The 20,958-nt window shown below is 56.1% G+C and overlaps 1 protein-coding gene across 1 annotated transcript; it reads left to right on the plus strand.

The window, feature by feature from the left end:
• The first annotated feature begins 13 nt into the window (after positions 1–13).
• NARF (nuclear prelamin A recognition factor) lies at positions 14–19,837 on the plus strand. Its single transcript, XM_036093034.2, has 11 exons — positions 14–626; positions 2,120–2,200; positions 4,166–4,309; positions 7,082–7,214; positions 9,612–9,746; positions 12,082–12,200; positions 13,529–13,658; positions 14,788–14,851; positions 15,733–15,870; positions 16,533–16,690; positions 18,302–19,837. The coding sequence occupies exons 1-11, from the start codon at positions 600–602 to the stop codon at positions 18,541–18,543; spliced, it is 1,371 nt and encodes a 456-aa protein (XP_035948927.1). The 5' UTR covers positions 14–599; the 3' UTR covers positions 18,544–19,837.
• Positions 19,838–20,958: the final 1,121 nt, after the last annotated feature.

Here is a 20,958-nt window from a genome sequence, read left to right on the forward strand (position 1 = left end):
CATCTAGTTGACTCTACTTCACACCCACCTTCGAGCTCCATCAAGGCGCCACGTGGTGCGCATTCGCGCGTGCGCACTGCCGCCAGGCCCGGCCTACGTGACGCGCCTGCGGGCGGCAATGGCGATGGCCTGGCTGAGTCTGGAGACAGGCTTAAGGTGGAGCCAAGCTGACGGACCAGACGCCCCAGGACAACTCAGGGTCGCCTCCTAGACAGGATCTGCCTGTCAGCCCCGTGCCGCCCCCGACCCGCGAGCCGCCGAAACGGACGAGATGACCCGCCGGGCCTCCCGGGCATCCGCCGCTCTCCGCCCCCGCGCGCTCCGATTGGCTCCAGGGCCTGGCCCGCCCCTTCCCGGGGCTGTCATTGGCCTAGGCGGAGACATGTGGGCGGGAGCCGCACCGCACTATCTGCGCTCCTATTGGTTTAGTGTTGTGGCCCGCCCCTTCCCGGCGCTCTCATTGGTCAAGTGGAGACGCTGGGGGTGGTGCCGTGCCGCGGGTGACTACAACAAAGGGCGGCGGGCGCCGGGCGTCTGTGACCGAGTCTCCCGGTGCTCCTCCGAGGCCGAACTCTGGCCCCTCGCCTGCCGCGCTCCAGATGAAGTGTGAGCACTGCACGCGGAAGGTGGGCCCCGCGCACTCGGGGCCGGGAATCGGTCCGGCCCGGATGGGGCTGCTCGGGGTCAGGGGGGTCGGTCCGGCCGGAGTCAGGGAGTTGGGGTCAGGGGGTCAGTCCGGCCGGGGTCGGGGCTGCTCGGGGTCAGGGGGTCGTTCCGGCCGGGGTCGGGGCTGCTCGGGGTCAGGGGGTCGTTCCGGCCGGGGTCGGTGCTGCTCGGGGTCAGGGGGTCAGTCCGGCCGGGGTCGGGGCTGCTTGGGGTCAGGGGGTCGTTCCGGCCGGGGTCGGTGCTGCTCGGGGTCAGGGGGTCAGTCCGGCTGGGGTCGGGGCTGCTCGGGGTCAGGGGGTCAGTCCTGCCGGGGTCGGTGCTGCTCGGGGTCAGGGGGTCGGTCTTGCCAGGGTCGGTGCTGCTCGGGGTCGGGGTCGGTCCGGCCGGGGTCGGGGCTGTTCGAGGTCGGGGGGTCAGGTCAGGTCGGGTCGAGGTCGGAGCCGGGGGTCGGAGCTGCCTGCGGTCACCGGCCTCCGGGAGCCCTGGTGCCCAGAGCGGGCGGTGCGGGCCGTGGCGCCGTCCCGGGTCCCCCGTCTCCGGGATCAGCCGCTCCGGGCTCCTGTGCGTCCGCGTCATCTCGCAGACTTGGTCTCCTGTGTGACAACTGGTTCGGGTTTTACTGGGCAGAGGGCGACTGCAGGTGGTTGGTGAGCTGCGGACCCTGAACCTGCCAGATGCCGGCGCTACTCGGGTCAGGTTTCGTTTCCAGGTGCCTTGTAGTCACGTTACATTTGGGCTCATGCTTGGTCTTTCCAGGTCTCAGTGCACTTGTTTGTCCTTTCTAAATATGTTTGAAGCCAAAGGGGAAAAAAAAAAAAAAAACAGAAAAACTAACTTTTGTTACCAGGCAGGGCAGTCATAGCGAGCACAGTTCTTGATGTGGATGATTGAAACACTGATGAAAACATGTTTTTGAGGAGTTTTTATACAACTTACATGATTATGGTAACAAAACAGGAATGTAGGAAGGACAGGGCTGGTCCTCCGCTCCACCTGGGTAACCTTAGTGACCGGGGTAGCCTTCCACACTTGCTTCTAGGCTGATAACGTAAAGAGCCATTCATTGTGGGGATAGGGATTTTTTGTTTGTTTTTCCAAAAATTAGAGCATATAAATATTCCATCACTTCCTCTTTTTTTATTTAACATTATACGGAGATATATTTTCAAAGCATTACACATAATTCTAGTTCATCATATTCTAAATATAACAAGTATCCAGGCTGTCGGTGTTGATTTACCTGTTGGTGGAAGGCCATGTTGCTGCTAGTTTTCAGTTACTGCAAGGACACGGATAGAGGAGGGTGTGCATGTGTGTCCACAAGTCCAGGTACTTTTGTTTTTGTAGAGAGGATTTCTACACATGAGGTTAATGGATCAGAGTGTACATACATCTTTTTAAATTGAGAGAGTCAGATTAAAAGTACTTTTATATGTTCCTTTGCTTTTTCAAGGAATGTAGTAAGAAAACAAAAACCGAGGACCAAGAGAATGCTTCAGTTGATGTACCAAGTCTGGCTCAGGAGAATGGAGAGGCAAGTAATTTCTCAGTTTTGCATTAGCCTGGAGTAAATGGCTGGGGCTGTTTTTCTTCTCTTCGAGGGCTCATGTCCCTGGCACACCACTGCTCTCAGAAGATCCTAAAGTGGTGCCCGGGGTGGGGGGGGGGGGAGGTTTGCCGTGGGCATGCTGGGTGGTCATTCCTAGGCATGTGACCTTTGGGACAGAAGTGCCCAAGAGCAAGTGTCCTCAGAATACACCCAGCCAAAACAAACTGTGTGAAGAACAAAGAAAAATACCATCTTCAGTCATTGATTAGAAATAGTGGTATAATATTTAAATCTCCAACTTTTTTAATGAAAAGTTTCATTCTGTAAAAGGGGAGTTTAGGTAGGTAATTTAAAAAATGATTCAAATCTCATGATCCTGTAAGTTTGTTTTTCTAGTGGTTTCTTCTCTAACTCTGTTCTTGGGGGTTTAAATCCCCCTTAGCTAGTGGTGATGGTTTGAGTTTACTGGGTAGGGGAGGTCACTCTTCCCTTGGAAAGGACTGGTACTGACTTCACTAGTGGAGAGCTGGCAACATGGACAGCAGCAGGTTTTGCTTTAGTCTGGTGACCCCGACACAAGGTCTGGACTGACAGGAACTGATCTAGTCCCTCTCGTACCAGCTCTGCACTCTGGCAGCTGTAGGGCTTGGCAAGCAGCAGATGAGGCAGGCACCCAGGGTTCAAAGGCAGAAGAAGCAGGGAGTGCCTGGCGCCTCCCACACCTACCCTCTGGCCACATCACCTCGGACAGACATCTAAACCCGGGAGCCCCAGTTTCCTTATCAGTGACCTGGGGAGTTGGGTTCCTTCTCTCCCAGGGCTGTGGTTACGCAGAGATAAGGTGTGTGCACAGCCTCAGCAGGCGTCCTGCCAGCACAGTGGGCGGCACCCCCGTAGGGTGAGCAGGTCAGAGGAGGGGTGCACACAGTGGTCTGGGGGAGGGGGCAGATCATATGGGGGGGCGGGTGATGGAGGCAGGTGGTTTAAGGTGGCTAGAGCAGGGGAGAATGAGGGAAAGGACCTGGGAGATGGGGTGGTGGGGCCTGGGCAGGCCACCACAGTGGCAAAAGCAGGAAAGAGGATGCAGTGCAGGAAGCTGAGTGCAATTTGAGTTCCACAGACACTGAGCTCTCTGTGGGATGGCGGTCTGGAGCTTGGGAAAGGAAAGAGCTCCGCTGGAGGTGAAGGTTGGAGAGGTGTTGGGGGCTGGGGGAGCTGACACTGTTCTGGGAAGTGAGGCTGATTGGAGAGAAGGCAGTGGACAGTCTTCTGCAGAACGCACACGGGGGCAGAAGGAACAGGACAGGTGGGGAGGGACCAGACCTGGCCCAGGAGAGCCTGCAGAAAGGAGGACTGTGTGGTGCACAGCACACGGCAGGGAGGAAGTCCTGGGAACAGCGCAGAGTGTGCTCACGGACACCTCTGCAGGGACAGAGGGCCAGGATTCTCCGAGTAGCACAGCATTCTCTGCTGGGCCCCAGCTCTGTGCCAGGCCCTGTGCTCCAGACCCTCGGAGTGGCAGCTCTGGACCCACCTGGGAGCTTGTTAGAAGTGCAAACTCTTGGGCCCCATTCAGACCTCCTGAAGCCAGGCTACCAGCTTCCTTGGGGAGCCATGGGCCTTGATGAGTCACCAGGGAGTACAGAGCAGACTGAGAGTGGGAGTCCCCAAGGGCAACACAGAAGGGGACATAGGGAAGAGAGGCGCCGGGCCAGCTCCTGAGACACAGGAATGTAGATTTCTTCCACCATGTGACAGTGCTGTCCTGCTCCCACCCTGGATTGTCATCTGTGTGACTCCTTGGTGTCATTGTGGTGTTCTGTGGCCCTCCGGCTCTGTGTTGTCCAAGGTGTCCATGTTCTGTGTCGGTTTCGTGCTGTCATTCTCCCTAGAGAAGCACATGTTAGAGTCTTTATTCAAGAATCAGACCAAAACATCTTTCTTTTGTAGAAGGGAGAATTCCATAAGTTGGCCGATGCCAAGATATTTCTGAGTGACTGCCTGGCCTGTGACAGCTGTGTGACTGCTGAGGAAGGGCTCCAGGTTTCCCAGCAGAATGCCAAGGACTTCTTCCGCGTTCTGAACCTTAATAAGGTAGGGCTCCTGCTGGGCGGGGGGGGTGGGGGGGTGGAGGTGCGGCGTGGAAGCCTCTGCTGGGCACAGCGTACATGCCTCGGCCCTGGCCCTATGTCCCTTGCTGGAGTCAACCCTCTCTAGAGCCCCCCACCCAGGGTCACGTTCCCTCACCGACGTGGTGGGACTCGAGGTCCCTAGTCTGTTCCCAGAGGCAGGGCTCTGGTCTGATGGGCTTGTCAGGCTGGGGCAAGGCTGTGGTCCCTCAGCTGTCCTGCAGAGCTGTGTCCCTCAGCTTTGGACAGGTGAAAGGAAGGGCAGATGAGGCAGAGGGGCTGAAGCGCACACCTGCGTTTGCCCCTCGCTCATGGCCGCTCTCAGGGAGCGCTCTCACACCCCACCCTGCCTGCAGCAGTGCAGGTGCCTCTGGGAGCCCCCCCCCCCCCCGCCGCCGTCTCAGTAACAGTTGGTGTGCCCGAGCAAGGCGGAGTCCGCGAGGAGTGTGGGCTTCACATGGGCACCCAGCACAGAGGACAGAGCCAAGCAGTGTTGTGCGTGTTTGCCACCACCCCTGTGGCGTGTTCCTGGCACATCAGCATTTTTAGGTCACGGTTTCAGAGAGAAATACATGTCTTTCTGGTGTCAGCATTGTGTCTCTTCCCTTCCTGGTGGTCAGGTCCCCCGGGAGGTCCATGAGCGAGCGGCAGTCCCCACCTGCTCTTGCTTGTCCTCCTCTGAACAGAATGGCTTTAGCTCCCCCCACACTAACATCTTGATTCAGACTTCAGTGGGAAGTTTTACTATTAAGTAGATGTTTGTAGAAACTTCTGGTAGAAATGCATACCAATCAGCATTTCAGCTACAGAAACTGGCATAAAGAATAAGGAAATGGTTATTTCAGGAAACTGGACATAGGGGAGGTTCTGGGTTGGTTGAGCCAGCTGCTCATGCAGTCACACTGCAATTTCCCTTTCTGTGCTCTGCTGCCCTTCGCCCTGGGCTCAGTCTGATCCCCTGCTGGTCACAAAGCAGCTCCCTCAGGGGAGGGGACGTTTGAGTGAGAACGGAGTGAGGCCTGGAGACCTCCCTGGCAGGGCATCAGATAAAAGGATTGGAAGCACTGAGTCTGGCTTCTGGAGCTGGGGACAGACCACCCTCTGCCCTGCCTCTTCTGTTAGCAACTGGGACTCACACCGATTCCTGCTTCCACCGATTCCTGCTTCCACCGATTCACACTCTCTCCCGATTCCTGCTTCCACATTTCTATTGGGATGCATTCAGAAGCAGGAATCACGCCGCCTTTCCCACATCCAGTTGGGCCTGCGTGCCCCAGCTGTGAGACCAGACCAATCCTCAGACCTGTGGTGGAAGGTTTGCCCCCAAATGCCACCATTCGGGTTTCCACTTTACTAACTGGCTGACAACGTCTGACCCACACAGCTCTGTCATGGTAATCCTGTATCTGCCCTAGACTCCAGGTTAGAGGGTCACAGGGGAGACTTTCTAATGCCAGCATCCTCGCCCATGCTGCTCTCCTGGGTTATTGTGTTGGCGATGAATTGTTCATATTTTTCCAGGGATTCCTTGAGCCGCCGGTATCCGTTTTGGTTTCAGGATGTCGATAGCCTTGTGGTTTCATGTTTGTACGGCATTTTTTAAAAAAGATTTTATTTATTTGTCAGAGAGAATGAGCACAAGCAGGGAGAGTGGCAGGGAGAGGGAGAAACAGGCTCCCCACTGAGCAGGGAGCCCGATGTGGGGCTCGATCCCAGGACCCTGGGGTCATGACCTGAGCCGAAGGCAGACACTTAACGACTGAGCCACCCAGGCATCCCACACAGTATTTTTTTTTTTTTTTAAAGATTTTATTTATTTATTTGAGAGAGAGAGAATGAGAGAGAGCGAGTACATGAGAGGGGGGAGGGTCAGAGCGAGAAGCAGACTCCCTGCCGAGCAGGGAGCCCAATGCAGGACTCCATCCAGGGACTCCAGGATCATGACCTGAGCCAAAGGCAGTCGCTTAACCAACTGAGCCACCCAGGCGCCCCACACAGTATTTTTTAGAACAGTTTATAGAAGGTGAGAATGATCCACTCCTTAAAAATATCCTACAATTTGGGGAGCCTGGGTGGCTCGGTCAGTTAAGCGTCTGACTCTTGGTTTCAGCTCTGGTCATGATCTTGGGGTCATGAGATCGAGCCCTGCATTGGGCTCTGTGCTGAACGTGAAACCTGCTTAAGTCTCTCTCTCTCTCTCTCCCTCTGCCTTTGCCCCACCCCCTGCTCTTTCTTAAAAAAAAAAAAAACACACACACGCATACATACATATACGTATACATGTACGCAAATATATCTATCCTACAGTTTGCCAGAATGACCAGGGACTGAGGCCTCTCTGGGGATAGATCTCTGGACACTGTTTCAGTGTGTATGTATTTTGTTCTAATTGAAACATATTGGTGTGTGTGTATTTTTAAATTGTTACTGGGTCATTTCAGTTATTTATGGGCCAATCTTGTAATTTTTTTTCCTTTAAAATTATCCACTTTCATTCAGGTATTCGCATTTATTGATAAGAGTATTGTTTTTAAAAATTGACAAAATCTCTTGGGATGTCCCACTTTTTAATCCTAATTTTTTTTCCGTTTCCTTAATTATACTTGCTAGTGCACGTATGTTTTATCAGTGTTCTCATAGAGCACTTACTCGTTCTGTGTGACGGGATTTTTCATCATGGTGTCTCACTTCACTCTGTATGCACCACACATGTGACGCTCTTCTCTGTTTCTCCCAGAAATGTGATACCTCACAGCACAAGGTGCTGGTCGTGTCCGTGTGTCCTCAGTCTCTGCCTTACTTTGCTGCCAAATTCCGCCTCAGTGTGACTGATGCATCTAGAAGACTCTGCGGCTTCCTCAAAAGTCTTGGTGAGGCACCTTGATATTGTTGTGAGTCTACAAGGCCAGCTTACAGCTGTGCTTTGCGTCTCCAGAGTTCAGCTCCCAGGGGCACAGCCTAGACCAGACTTCCACAAGCACCTCAAGAAACGTAAGGGGACCTGCCTCTGACCCGCGACAGGCGGGCGTCCCTCACCCCCTTGCTGTGCAGACGGGTGTCGTGTGATGTCTGTGGCTGGCCCTCCAGGGGCAGCAGGTGATGGGGTGGCGGGGACACGTAGGAGGCTCCTGCGCTCCTGCGCTCGCTGAGGAGTATGGTCTCACCCCGGCTCCCAGGGCCCACGGAGGGCATGTGATAGAGCATCACATCTGCAAGATGACCGGCATCTGGTTTCCCAGGATGCTCTCTGAAGAGCAGAGCAGGGAGGGAGTGGGCTGTCTCCTGTGCACAAAAAAGGAAGATAGTCCCTCTCAAATATGCCCAAGAGCTCAAATGTGAATGAGCTGGAATGGTACCATCCACAGTAGCGATGAGAAGGCTTCTGTGTCATCCACTGTTGTTGGACTGCTCAACCCCGAGCCCCCACCCCACCCCACCCTCTGTGGAGGGTCTGCCCCCCGGGGTGTCCTCATGCACACGACCACCAGGCGGGCTCAGGAGAGGAGAACTGGAGGCATTCTTCAACATGAGCTTCGATTTTTCTGCAGTGGCTTCTTTTTTTTTTTAAAAAAAAGATTTTATTCATTTATTCATGAGAGACAGAGGGAGAAAGAGAGAGAGAGGCAGAGGGAGAAGCAGACTCCCCGCGGAGCAGGGAGCCCAACACAGGGCTCCATCCCAGGACCCTGGGATTATGAGCCGAAGGCAGACGCTTAACCGACTGAGCCCCCCAGGCGCCCAGTGGCTTCTTTTTTTAAGATTGATTGATTGATTTTAGAGAGAGTGTTTGTGCAAGCACGTCAGCCGGGGGAGGGCCAGAGGGAGAGGGAATCCCAAGCAGACTCCCTACTGAGCACAGAGCCCAACACGGGGCTTGATCCCAGGACCCTGAGATCATGACCTGAGCCAAAACCAAGAGTCAAATGCTTAACCAACTGAGCCACCCAGGCACCCTGCAGTGGCTTTTAAAGACCTAAACACGTGGGGGATTACTAATAAAATAAGGTGACACTTGGAATAAACACCTGCTCCTTAGAGCACTTGGCGTGGACTGGTTTCTCCACGCACTGCCTGCTACCAAACTAGGCCACAGCCACGAGCATGGGTGTAGTCGTTCCTTCATGCTCGTGATCTGAAAAAGCTTCAGGTTTTACCAAAGTTCCTAGATACTCTCTCTTCTCATAGTGAAAGGCCCTATTTGGGGAGAGAATTTTTTAAAGAAAAGAGTTGGGCATATATATATCCATAGGAAAACTGACTTAAGGTAATACTTTTAAGATGATACTTAGGCGTTATAATGTTTCTTTTTAAGAAAAATTATCTGGCTGCAGATAATGTTATTTAATCTACTTTGTTAAAATTATTAAAAGTATATGTTTTGTTTCAGGCTTATGTGCCAATATTAAAAAAATTTATTTTTAAAAGACAGCTAAAAAGAGGCACCTGGGTGGGATAGTCAGTTAAGCCTCCAGCTCTTGATTTCGGCTCAGGTCATGATCTCAGGGTCCTGGGAGTAAGCTCCACGTCGGACTCTGTGCTCAGTGCGGAGTTTGCTTCTCCCTCTCGCTTTGCCCCTCCCCCTGCTTGCACACTCTCTCTCAAATAAATCTTTTTTTAAAAATGCTAAAAGCTTAAAAAAGAAGAAAAAAAGATAGCTAGTTACAAATCAGCATAAAAATTATGGCCATCAGAAAGGTTTGGGCTGGGGACGCCTGGGTGGCTCAGTTGGTTAAGTGGCTGCCTTCGGCCCAGGTCATGATCCCAGGGTCCTGGGATCGAGTCCCACATCGGGCTCCTTGCTCAGCAGGGAACCTGCTTCTCCCTCTCTCTCCCTCTGCTTGTGTTCTCTGTGTGAAATAAATAAAATCTTTAAAAAAAAAAAAAAAAAAGAAAGGTTTGGGCTGCCAGTTTATTTAAAGATACCAAGGATCATCACAGACTGAAATCTAACCACTGACTGGAAGAGAGTGCTGCTGGTATCTTGTAATTTTCTGTTAACTTTATGGCTACTGTGAGGTGTTTACGTAAGTGTAGACGTAGAGAGAACGAGAGGAAGCAAGAGAGAAAACATACATATTTTCTTATGAAAAATGATCCATGTTTATTGTTTGAAGGAAAAGGTAAGACACGGTCCTGGGCTTATGCAGTTTGTGGTGCAAAGGAGGTGAGAGGGAGGCACAGAGCTCGGGGGTGCCTGTGGAGTCTGCAGACTCCCAGGGGGTCCTCCGTTAGGTGATGAGAAGCTGAACGCGCCCTCTTTCCTGCAGGGGTGCACTATGTCTTCGATACAACAATAGCAGCGGATTTCAGCATCCTGGAGAGTCAGAAAGAATTCGTGCGTCGATACCAGCAGCACAGCGAGGAAGAGCCAGCGCTGCCCATGCTCACCTCCGCCTGTCCAGGTGAGCGCCCAGGGCCAGTGGCCGCGCCTCCGTGGGCCAGAGGCACCGTTTCTCACGGGTCTGCGTTAGGGGCAGGAGCAGAGATGGGTGAGGTCAGAGGTCACAGGCCCAACACACTGGGCGTCCTAGACCAGGAGGGAGTGGAGTGCTGGTGGGGACCCCGGAAGGCCCACCCCAGAGCCCCCCACCTCACTCAGCCCCTGCTTGGTGCACACTGGCCACCTCCGCCCCCTCCCCCCCGCATCTGGCCTGATACTTGCTGCATCCAGGGTCTTGAGCTCTTCAAGTCTGTTCATGTGTAGGTTTGGAGCTTCTAGAATGTTCTTCCTAGATGATGCACTTTCCCTCGGGAGTTCTTTATACCGAAGTATGTCAGAACTCTAACTAGTTCAGGTTCATGTCATCTCTCAAGTTCAGGGACATGAGGTGAGATTTGGTTCAAAACTAAACCTTGTCTACAATCAGCATTGTCCTTTTTGCTTCCCTACGACAGGGTAAGGAGATGAAAGCAACATCAAGGTCAGATGATCTGACCTGACAGATAGAATCAGGGCTGTGGGCAGTCCTGTGCTGGCTCGCTGGGCACGGCTTTCTCATGCGGGGCTCCTAGGTCTTGGGGTGTGCTTGCTGCCCACACACTGAGGGATGTCTCCTGTGGGGTGTACCGCTGCAGAGCTCCTGGGTGCCTCGTGCCAGGCCACTTCTCCAAGCACATCCCCTCTTGTCCCGTCCCGTCAGTGGTGGCCCAGGAGAGGGGGCAGTCTGCAGTTCTACAGGGAAGGGCCAGCGCCCAGGTAGGACGTGGGTGCTGTTGTCACCCCCATGCTGCTGTGAAGCCCACGGTCGCTCCCCCGTTCTCGTGTTTCCATGGGAGCCGGCAGGGGCTGTCCAGGCCACAGGCCGGTGTGTCTGCCCCCGGGCAGCGTTCAGTAACAAGTTCCTGATCAGAGGTTTCCTCAGGAAAGTGCTAACCTGTCTGGTTTCAGATGCAGGGCGCCAGGGGCCCTGGGACCCTGGTTCCTCCTCCCCGTCCCTGCTCGGTCCTCTGCCCCGCAGGCTGGGCATCCTCCCTGGGCCCCAGCCCTTACCTCCTGCTAAACGTTGCTGCTGTGTGGTGCCCCTGGCCAGCCCACAGCAGCTTGCCTGCAGCACAGAGATGCCATCTGCTGGAGAGCCGCGTCTGGAGGTGCCAGCCTGGTACTGAGGCCGGGGTGGGCGGGGCCTTGCCAGGCCAGACTCACGGTGCGTGGGGCCTTGGGCCCCCAAAGGCCCACTGTTTTTGGCAGTTTTTTGTTTTTAATGTTGAGAGGCAAGGGATAAGGAGAGTCCCTCCATGGTGAACGCTGTGAATTGTGTAAGACTGATGAATCACAGACCTGTACCCCTGAAACAAGTAATACATCATATGGTAATAAAAAAACCAGAGAGTTCCTCCAGGGACCGCTCTCTAGGAGCTTCTGTGGGTCACCGCAGACGTTTCCTGTGCACGCTCAGGCCTACATGCAGGTGATGGTTACGGGGTTTGAGTTTGTTCAGACGGGATTGTCGCGTCGTCTCGCACTCCTGCTGCTCTCCTGGCCAGGAGTGGTCACAGGAAGGCAGCTGGCTGTCCCTGGGGTCTGGTGCGCAGCTTCTCACTCTGCCTCTGTGCTCCCCCGTGACGCTGTGGTGTGCACACCTGTCCGTGGCGTCTGCCTCTCGCCAGGCCATGCCCAGGAGGTGAAGGATGCGGGCTCTGGCTCCCGCAGGTCTTCTCTGACCCTGTTCCCCCTGGACGCCCCAGCAGCAGGGGTGAGCCCAGAGGGCACAGCGGCCTTCGGCAGCTCAGGAAATGCTCAGTACCAGGCTGCGTGCTTAGGCGTAGAGCATGTGTGCTATTTCTCACTGTCACCTGGGTGTGTGAAATTCTGTCCTTGCCCTAAAAAGTGGGCAGTTGTTGGCTGTTAACTTCCAATAGGTGAGTGAAGCTGGGTGGGCTTTGTGGCTGCTGATGACAAGAACAGCTGTGCAGTGGGCACAGCTGAGTGGGGGCCAGTGCCCTGGGAAGATGCTCCTCTGAGCTTGTTCTCCTCTTTGGGGGGATCCAGTGTACCAGTTTTCACTTCCTTCCACTCCATCCTCTCTGGTCAAGGACTGGCAGGGGCATCTTCCAGTCTAGGGCATATGCACCTAGGGTCCTCGGGGCCCAAGGTGCCACGAATTCCCTGGGAGGTCACATGAAGAGGTGTCTGGCTTTACCCCAAGTGACGGGGTCTGGGAGGTCAGAATTCCTTGTGTGTGACGGAAAGGAGAAGGAAGCCACTGTGAGGAGGTGACAGGACCGTTCTCTCTCCAGGCTGGGTCCGATACGCCGAACGGGTGCTGGGCCACCCTGTTACCCCCCACCTCTGCACCGCCAAGTCTCCCCAACAGATCATGGGCTCTCTGGTAAAGGATTACTTCGCCAGACGGCAGGTAAGCTGATCACCTCCCACAGGGCAGCACACGGGCTAGGAGATGGGGGACGTTCCCACCGGGCACATCCAGGGTGGTCTTGGCCCTAGACTGAGTGGAAACACTGTCTATCCTGGTAAGCGGCGGTGGGAGGCCCTGGCCTTGCCCCCGGAGATGCTTGCAGTGAAGGAGGCCCTGTGTGGGGTCCTGGCCTGTCCCCCAGACCACAGTGAGTAGGCATGCGACTCCCTTAGCCACTTCTGCCTTCACATGATGGGAAAACTCCCAGCCAGGCTCCTAAAGACCTTCCCACGTCCCTCACCTGCCCCGGGTCCCCCCTGTGGGTGGCACCCCATGTTTAGCTGGTCCCTGTGCTGTCCCTCCCCACTGCAGGCCCCCACTCAGACCCCCTGCATGCCATCCAGGGCCAACTCAGGAACCCTGGCAGAGGCCAAGCCTGGTTCCTTCCAGAGGTCCCTGACACCCCAGTGGTGCCCATGATGTGGCCCCCTCCTGTGGTCGCTTCCCCAGCTGCCAGAGTGCCCACGGTCCTCCTCAGTCAGAGGATACATCTCTCCAGGGAACCAGTGAGCTCTGGCCCTGGAGAAACTGGAGAACACAGCGATAGGAGAAACTGGAGAACACAGCGATAATAGGGACCCCACAGACCCAAAGCCGTTTTAGGAAGCCACACGCCTTTGACACCCTTGTTCACTTTGGGGGCAGAAAAATGGACTTTGGGACTTTGTCCCTCATGCTTGCCCCGCCCCCACTGTTGGGGGAATCCAGGAGTGTGCCAGTCCTCGAGGGTCACTGGTCCTGTGGGCCTGCTGAGGGACAGCCGGGCACCGTCCTCGGGCTTTGCCCCGAGTAGGGCCTTTCTGCCGAGGCCACTTGGCAACTTCCCGCTGCTGGTGTGACTGCCGATTCCAGCTCAGCCTCAGGCACCACAGGGGCTACCCGAATAGGTGTCACTTGGGAAGCTTCCGGAAAGTTGGAGGGTCAGCCAGCCCGGGTGACTGTCCAGCAGTGGCTTATCCTTAATGGTGTTTGGTCAGCGTGTGCATAGGTCTGGGGGAGGAAGCTGGTTCAGCTCTCTGAGCTCTTCCCCGGCGTCTCAGGCTGCTGGACCTTCCGGGCTCTGGGTGGCTTGGCCCCGAGGTGGGCGATCGTGCGGCTACGAGCGCAGGTCACAGCTTGGTCTGCAGGAGGCTGGGCTCAGATCCACAGTGGCTTCAGCACGTGAGAAAGCACCTTGGTCGGGGTGGGGGGGAGTTGTGGGCACCAGCTTTCAGCTGCCCCTCCTCACTTCCCCACAGCCCCAAGCAGGGTTTGCTCTTTCTCCCCAGAACCTGTCCCCCGACAAGATTTTCCATGTTATTGTGGCTCCTTGCTATGATAAGAAACTGGAGGCCCTTCGAGAAGACTTTCCCACGGCTTCCCACGGCTCCCGGGGTGCTGACTGCGTACTAACCTCAGGTGAGGGGTGGGCGGGCTGGGTACGACTGGGGCCTCTGGCCGGTCGTCCTCTGAGGTCACGACAGGACCCCTGAGGGCTTGACTGCAGGGAAGTGGAGGGGGCAGCGCTCGCACAGCATGGAGAAGTCCCATATGAGACAGAGACCCTGCCGACAGAGCAAACATGCACCTGGCAACACAGTGAGGTTTTCTCATTTAGAGTCAAGCTGGGGGCCCGTGGTGCTCCAGTGACTTTGCCAGCAGCCCCCGTCCAGTGCGCCTGGCGGAGGGCCTGCAGCAGGTTCTCTGTGTGCTGGGGTGGAAATGATTCTCTGGTGCCCTCAAGAGCCACTCAGCAGAACGCTGCCGTCAAGGGGTGGCTTTCGTCTGCTAACCCCAAGCGGCTGCACTTCAGACCCCCGCACCGTGTAGGCAGGGCGGCCAGCTCTCGGGGACAGTGACTCCTGGGCGTGGGTCCCCTGACCTGAGACTCCAGCAAGAGGACCGCTATGGAAGGGCCCCCGGCGCACAGGCCCCGGGGGAAGGGAGACAGGAGGACATTTGCTTACCTGGTAAATGGCGGGTTTTCATGAGAACCATAGGCAGGCCTCTATCTTGAATGCAGAATCAGTTTTACTGTTTTTCTCACATGTTGAGTCATCTTGTGTGCATGTAATGCCATGGCGGTTGATGTAAACATTTGCTGTCTCCAGCAAGGGTTTCTGGGGACCGTGGTGTAAAGGGAAGTAAGACAGTGGTGCTGATTCTCAGTTCATCTCTGCACACCACCGTACGCTATGTAAATGCAGCCACTGTGTCTTGGTGCTCTGTCCACGGGCAGCTATACCCAAAAGTTTTCTGCTTCAGAAACAAAAACACGGAGAGATTGTTTGCAAAATCCCTTGTTTCAAGGGCAGAAGGAGGAATTGGACTCTTTTACATTTTATCAGAATTTTTCACATATTAGTGTTCTGCTGCGCTAGAGATGGGTTCCTGCCCTCTGTAAGAGTGACAGTGCCCAAGGTCACCTTAACAGAAGCTCCCGTGGGGGAGATAATCTTGGAAGCAGCTCCTGAGGAAGCGTGATGTCCTGCCGGCCTGGGCTGGGTGGGTCCTTCCATGGTGCCTTACGCCTCTTCTTTGTCTGTAGGTGAAATCGTTCAGATAATGGAGCAAAGTGACCTCGCAGTGAAAGACGCTGCCGTTGACACTCTGTAAGTGACTTTTGCAGGCAGGGGCACCTTGTTGGTGGCCTCCCTCCTTCATGAGGAGGCCGTGGGCGGCAGAGAGATGGGGGTGTGGGGGCCCCCTGACCTGGGGTTGCCACTTGCTGTGTCGCGGCTCGGCGCCCACCACGACCCTAGGCCGTCTTCCCAGCTCTCCAGTGGAACATGAGCGGGGCCCTGGTGTGCAGTGCCGCCGACTGGGGGTGTGGGGAGTTGGGTTTCCGTAGGGATATTTACATGTCCGCACCCTCCACTTCTGAATTCCATGGGTCCCTGGCATTGTGTGTCTGGACCTGCCTGAGGCTGGGTCACCTCTGGGGAAAAGCAGCTCCCTCGGGTCCCTTTGCACTAAGAACAGCAGGCCAGGGTTCTGCTGTCCTGGTAATCCTAACCGATGACCAGCACTCCCACCACATGCATGTCTTGGGCTCCGCGCAGGGCGAGCGAGGGCTGCTCGGCAGTCACAGCCCTTTTGTGGAAGGCTGCCCTGAGGTGTATAGAATTGAAGCGGCTTCAGTGCCTGTGGCCTGAGCCTGTGCTTATTCTTGTCCCCACTGGGGCGCGTGCACACGCTCTCAGGTGGCCCTCAGATTCCCAGCTCTGTCCCAAGTGTCCCAGGTGTCAAGGTCTGGGGGACGCGCTGATGGTGCAGCAGACAAGGAGTAGCCAGCCAAGCGCACGGAGTGGGGCTTCAGCGGCTGCTTTGGCATCGGGGGTCACAGATGACTGCCTGTGCTGATCTTTAAAACTCAGTAACATGAGATCCTTGCCTAAAGTCTAAATATCTGTACAGAATTTCTCTTTTCATGGGGGATCCTAAGCCTGTGGCAGTCTGACTCCTACTTGCTGTTGCTCTTCTGCCTGGCAAGGTTTGGAGGCCTGAAGGAGGAAGAGGTGAGGCGCCATGACGGAGCCAGCTCCGACGGGTACCTGGCGCACGTCTTCAGGCACGCGGCCAAGCAGCTGTTTGACGAGGACGTGGGCGAGGTCACCTACCGCACCCTGAGGTCTGCCTGTGCGGTCAGCACTGCTGTCCGGGCACACTGCCCAAAGCCGGGGGCGTGCGCGCGTGTGTGAGCTGGGGTGGGGGGCTGTCTCATTTACAGGGCTTAGAATAGCCAAGACCAAAAAGCCTTGTTTTTATTCAGGTCTTTCATTTTGCTAACATTTCAAACTTAGATTAGAAAATGATTGTCAGCCATAGAGGAAGGACTCTAGATTAAAATCATTTTGTTGGGGCGCCTGGGGGGCTGAGTCGTTGAGCGTCTGCCTTCAGCTCAGGTCATAATCTGGGGTCCTGGGATCAAGCCCCAAGTTGGGCTCCCTGCTCAGCGGGAAGCCCGTTTCTCCCTCTCTCTCTGCCTCTGCCCCTCCTCCTCGCTTGTGCACACTCTCTCTCTCTGTGTGTCTCAATTAAAATAAAAATCTTAAAAAAAAAAAAAAATCCAGGGGCGCCGGGGTGGCTCAGTCTGAGCGTCTGCCTTCGGCTCAGGTCATGGTCCCAGGGTCCTGGGATCGAGCCCCACATCGGGCTCCCTGCTCTGCAGGAAGCCTGCTTCTCCCTCTCCCACTCCCCCTGCTTGTGTTCCCTCTCTCGCTGTCTCTCTCTGTCAAATAAATAAATAAAATCTTAAAAAAAAAAAAAAAATCCACTGTGTTCATCTTACAGAAACAAAGACTTCCAGGAGGTCACCCTTGAAAAGAATGGGGAGGTTCTGTTACGCTTCGCTGCTGCGTACGGCTTTCGAAACATCCAGAACGTGGTTCTGAAACTGAAGAAGGGCAGGTTCCCGTACCACTTCGTGGAGGTGCTCGCCTGCCCCGGGGGTAAGCCGCGGGGTCTGGGCCACACTGCCCCCACAGACCCTGAGGACGCAGGCCCTCGTGGGCTGCCCCAGGCCTTGCTCGGTTCTGACCGCTCTGTGGGACTGTGGATGCTGCCCTGGTGGTTGTGACACAGTGGTCCCTCTCCTTCCCTTACCACATAGCAGAAGAGCCAGGTGTCCCCTTAGAACGCCCCTGGGGACACAGTCCCAGAGAAGAGCCGCCGCTCGGGTGGCACCAGCGGAGAGCCTGACCTGGTTCAGATGGCCCCGCCCGTAGCCAGGCTCTATCCTGAGGGATGGACTGGGCGGGGGTGGGGAGGACCGACGGGAGGCGCCAGGGCAGGGGTCCCACAGCAGAGGCCAGGGACTTGCTGCTGGAGTGGGTACGGGTGTCCAGGGAGAGGATGCTGTGGCCTCCAGGTGGGTGTGGGGCCACCTGCGCCCTACTGAGGGGGGAAGGCCCACAAGGCTCCAGCCTGCCTAAGGAGAGGAGGCGTGGCCAGGGTGCTGGCGAAAACCTGCCGGCTTCGGGAGGGCATGTGGGGGTGTGGAGGACCTGGCACAGTGAGGATGAGGAGGCAGTGGTGAGCTGGGTCTGCGGTGGAGGGGCTAGGGTGTCCAGCTCCCCTGAGCCACGGGTGGGGCTGTGCCCTAACAGCGGGGGAGCCGGGGCCAGGGGTCTGAGGACAGGAGCAGGCCTTGGGAGAGTGGGCTCCCTGGGAAAGTGAGCGCAGTACCTGCCATGGCTGAGTGTCTTCGAGATTTGAGCTCAAAAGTGCAGCTGGGTGGAGGGACGCCTAGGTGGCTCAGTGGGTGAAGCGTCTTCCTTCGGCTCAGGTCATGATCCCGGGGTCCTGGGATCGAGCCCCGCATCGGGCTCCCTGCTCAGTGGGGAGCCTGCTTCTCCCTCTGCCGCTCCCCCTCGCTCATGCTTTCTCTCTCTCACTCTTTCTCTCTCAAATGAATAAATAAAATCTTTTTAAAAAGTAAAATAATAAAATAAAATCTTTTTTTAAAAAAGTGCAGCTGGTGGGTCCTGCCAAGGGACAAGTGGAGAGGGGCTTGGCCAGGGTGGCAGTTTGCTACAGATTCTTTTAAATCAACTTAACCGTATAAATCTGACATTATTTAATACATTTGAGAGTAAATAGCACCAGGACGTGGGAGTTGGACCCTTTATCCAGGCTGTGGTGCCCGGGTGCGTGGGCTCTGGTGCGGGGTCGTGGGTCCCCGCCCCCTCCCCAGTCCCGCCCTTTGGGGACCCACGCCCAGAGGCTTTATGAGACGCTATGGTGTGGCTTCCGTTCGCAGTCTTCCTGCTCTTCTGGAAGTCCAGATCTGCATACACAGCCAGCCAGTTCTAGAGGCTGGCAGCTCACTTCACTTTTAGGTAAAAAACGTTTCCTGGATAAGGTATGTAGGTAAGACTCGGGAGCGTAAGGGGCTGTGCGCCTGTAACCTGGGGTTCTTGAGGCCTCGGGGCCCACACGTCCAGAGTCAGCTCCAGGCTCTGGTCCCACGGTGCTGCACACCACGGCTGTTCTTTCCTGCTCCAGAACCATCCCTTGAAAGCGAGCGGAGGCAAAGCATAAGGTCCCTGCTTGTCTTCCAGGGTGTTTAAACGGCAGAGGCCAAGCCCAGGCCGAGGATGGGCGCGCAGACAAGGCGCTGCTGCGGCAGATGGAAGGCATCTACGCGGACGTCCCTGTGCGGCCCCCGGAGACCAGCGCCCACGTGCAGGAGCTGTACCAGGAGTGGCTGGACGGGGCCGACTCCCCCAGAGTCCAGGAGGCCCTGCACACCATGTACCAGGGCCCAGGGCTCCCTGCGGTCAGCCGAGACATCAAGTGGTGAAGGTCGGCCCGGCCGGGAGGCAGGCTCCGTCAGCTGCCCGGGGAGGGAGGCGCGGCTGAGCGAGGGCATCAGACACACCGCAGGGACACCGCTCGGCTTCTCAGCTGCTACCTTGGTTTTCAGAATTCTCTACCCCTGTTTGCTGGGGGCTCCCTCGCTGTTTGATGTGGTGCTATGTCTTCGTGACGTGTGCGACTGGAGTATTTTGACATGAGAGGAGGATTGCCCCAATTTAAGTATTCTTTTATCTTAAGACTGAAAAATATCCCAAAGAACAAGAGTGAAGACAAACTATTATCTTTTAGGCCTAAAAAAAAAATCCAAAAAGTGTCCTGTGAAGAGCTAGGACCCCAAAAGTTCGGGTTCATGTGCCTCAGAGAGATCATGTGAGGAGATGACAGGAGGCGGGCCGCTGCAGGGCATGTGGGGCCGCAGTCCACAGTCTGCCCCAATCGGCTCTTATTTTTACCCACTTACATTTCTCCTGAAATGTTTTTGCCAGATTGTGAGTCAATTGCATCCTTTTGGAATCGGGGGCTGGTACATAAATCTGGGTTTCCAGGTTTTCTGGCCACGGTGGTCCACGTCTCTCACTGCTGGGCTGCCAGAGAGCGGCAGGCGGCAGCCCCTCCCGGGACCAGAGCGCTGACCTGGGGGCCCTGTGGGTGCTGCTGCTGTAGGCCCCAGACCCGCACCTGGTCATTCAGCCACTGAGGTGGCCTCACCTTGAGGCGGGGAGGCCTGGCAGGGCTGCCAGCTACCTACAGACGGAAGGACACAGATGGGCTACCCGTGTAAGCCAGGCCGTGCGACCGAGAGGCAGTCACCTCCGTCCCTCCTGATCCTGCTGCCGTCATGCCGCCCCCCAGCCTGTGCTTCTTGAGGGGCTCTCCTCCTGCCGCCCGTGCTGCTCCTGTGGGCGCACTTTAAGGAGGAAGAGGGAAAGCAGTTGACCCACAAACAGGGCTCGCAAGCAGCCAGAAATGTCCGGAATCGTGGCGCTCCACATCGGGCGTGTCCTTGAAATGAAAGACCTCTGCCAACAGCCTGGAGTTGGATTTTCAAAGCACTTGGATTTTGTTAACACGAGTGATGATGCTCCTCTTGAACCCTCATGCCGTAAAGCCTCCGCGGGCTCCGTTCCCCTCATCGCGTTCTGTATCGTGTTGTACCGGTGTACCTGTCCGGGGTGATAGCTGGGTATTGTGTGAAACTGTATATTTCTTTCAGTCTGTTCATAATCGGGTTCATCCTCTACGGTAACTGATTATGGAATAAACAGTTGAAGAATGGGTCTGTGTGTGGAGAATCTGTGAACCTGGTGCTCCTCCCAGCCAGGGGCCAGGGTGTGCTCTGCGACAGATGCGTATGTCACACGGGGCGCGCCCTCCCTCACCTCACCTCGCACTTCTCCAGCCAACAACTGGCTCAGAGCAGGAGCGCTGTCCTCCTGTGTCTCCTCAGTGGGCCTCCAAAGCCACCAGCCAAGTGTGCGGTCAGTTCCTCTTGCTTCAAAAGCAGCCCCTTCCAGCTCCAGCGAAGCCCTCCGGTGGCCAGAGCCTGACGGACCGGGGGTTATCCCACGGGGTGTTGGGTCTCCTCCGCAGCTCATCTTGGGTCATGGCCACCTTCGTCCTGACTCCAGCCAAACGTGCAGAGAAGAGGGGGCGGCCGCATGGCCAGGCTGGGCTGATGCCCACAGCGTGTCTGCTAGTGAGCAGTGGGTCCCAGTGTGAGGAGGAGGACAGGGTGAGCCCAGATTGACATCACACCCAGCGGCCACTCCATAGGTATGCTGTTACCAGGGCTACGGTACTCCGAGTCACCACCTAGCAGACCGGGAACGTGTCCAGCAGGTTTGCGTGCATGTTGGTCATCGTGGCGAATAGCTCTGCCCTCCAGTGCCCTGCTCTGGACCATATCAGAGCCCAGATTTTTAATGCCATTTCCACCTGGCCTTAGAGCTTGGGCCAGTTCCCGCCAGCGTAGACACCGGTCCCTCCTCCTCAGCTCTGCATGAGTGAGGACCGGCACGCCCGTTGCCTACACCATCAGTCTGATGCTGGCCGAGGGTGTGGAGCGAGGGCCCTGCCTGTCGCAGGCTCTCAGGGGGTGCCGCTGACGGGAGGCTGTCCTGTGGCCTCAGCCGCTGGCCCGGAGCTGAGCAGCAGGCTTTGGACACTTGTCCGCAGTGGAAAGACCATTGACTCACACTGAGTCTAGGTCGGATGTGTTAGGTGAGGGAACCGAGGCCACTTGGCCAACAGCATGGGCTCCCTCAGCTCGGGGGCCCGACCTTGGTGCTTACGTGCACCTCCTTCCACACAGGCGTTGGCTTTGTTCCCAGCCGGCCAGAGCACTTGTCTAAAGCAAGTGAACCCCCAACTCCTGTGTTCAGGGAAGCAGAACGTATGA

Source organism: Halichoerus grypus, chromosome 2 (genome assembly GCF_964656455.1).
Source record: "Halichoerus grypus chromosome 2, mHalGry1.hap1.1, whole genome shotgun sequence".
Taxonomy (NCBI): Eukaryota; Metazoa; Chordata; class Mammalia; order Carnivora; family Phocidae; genus Halichoerus; species Halichoerus grypus.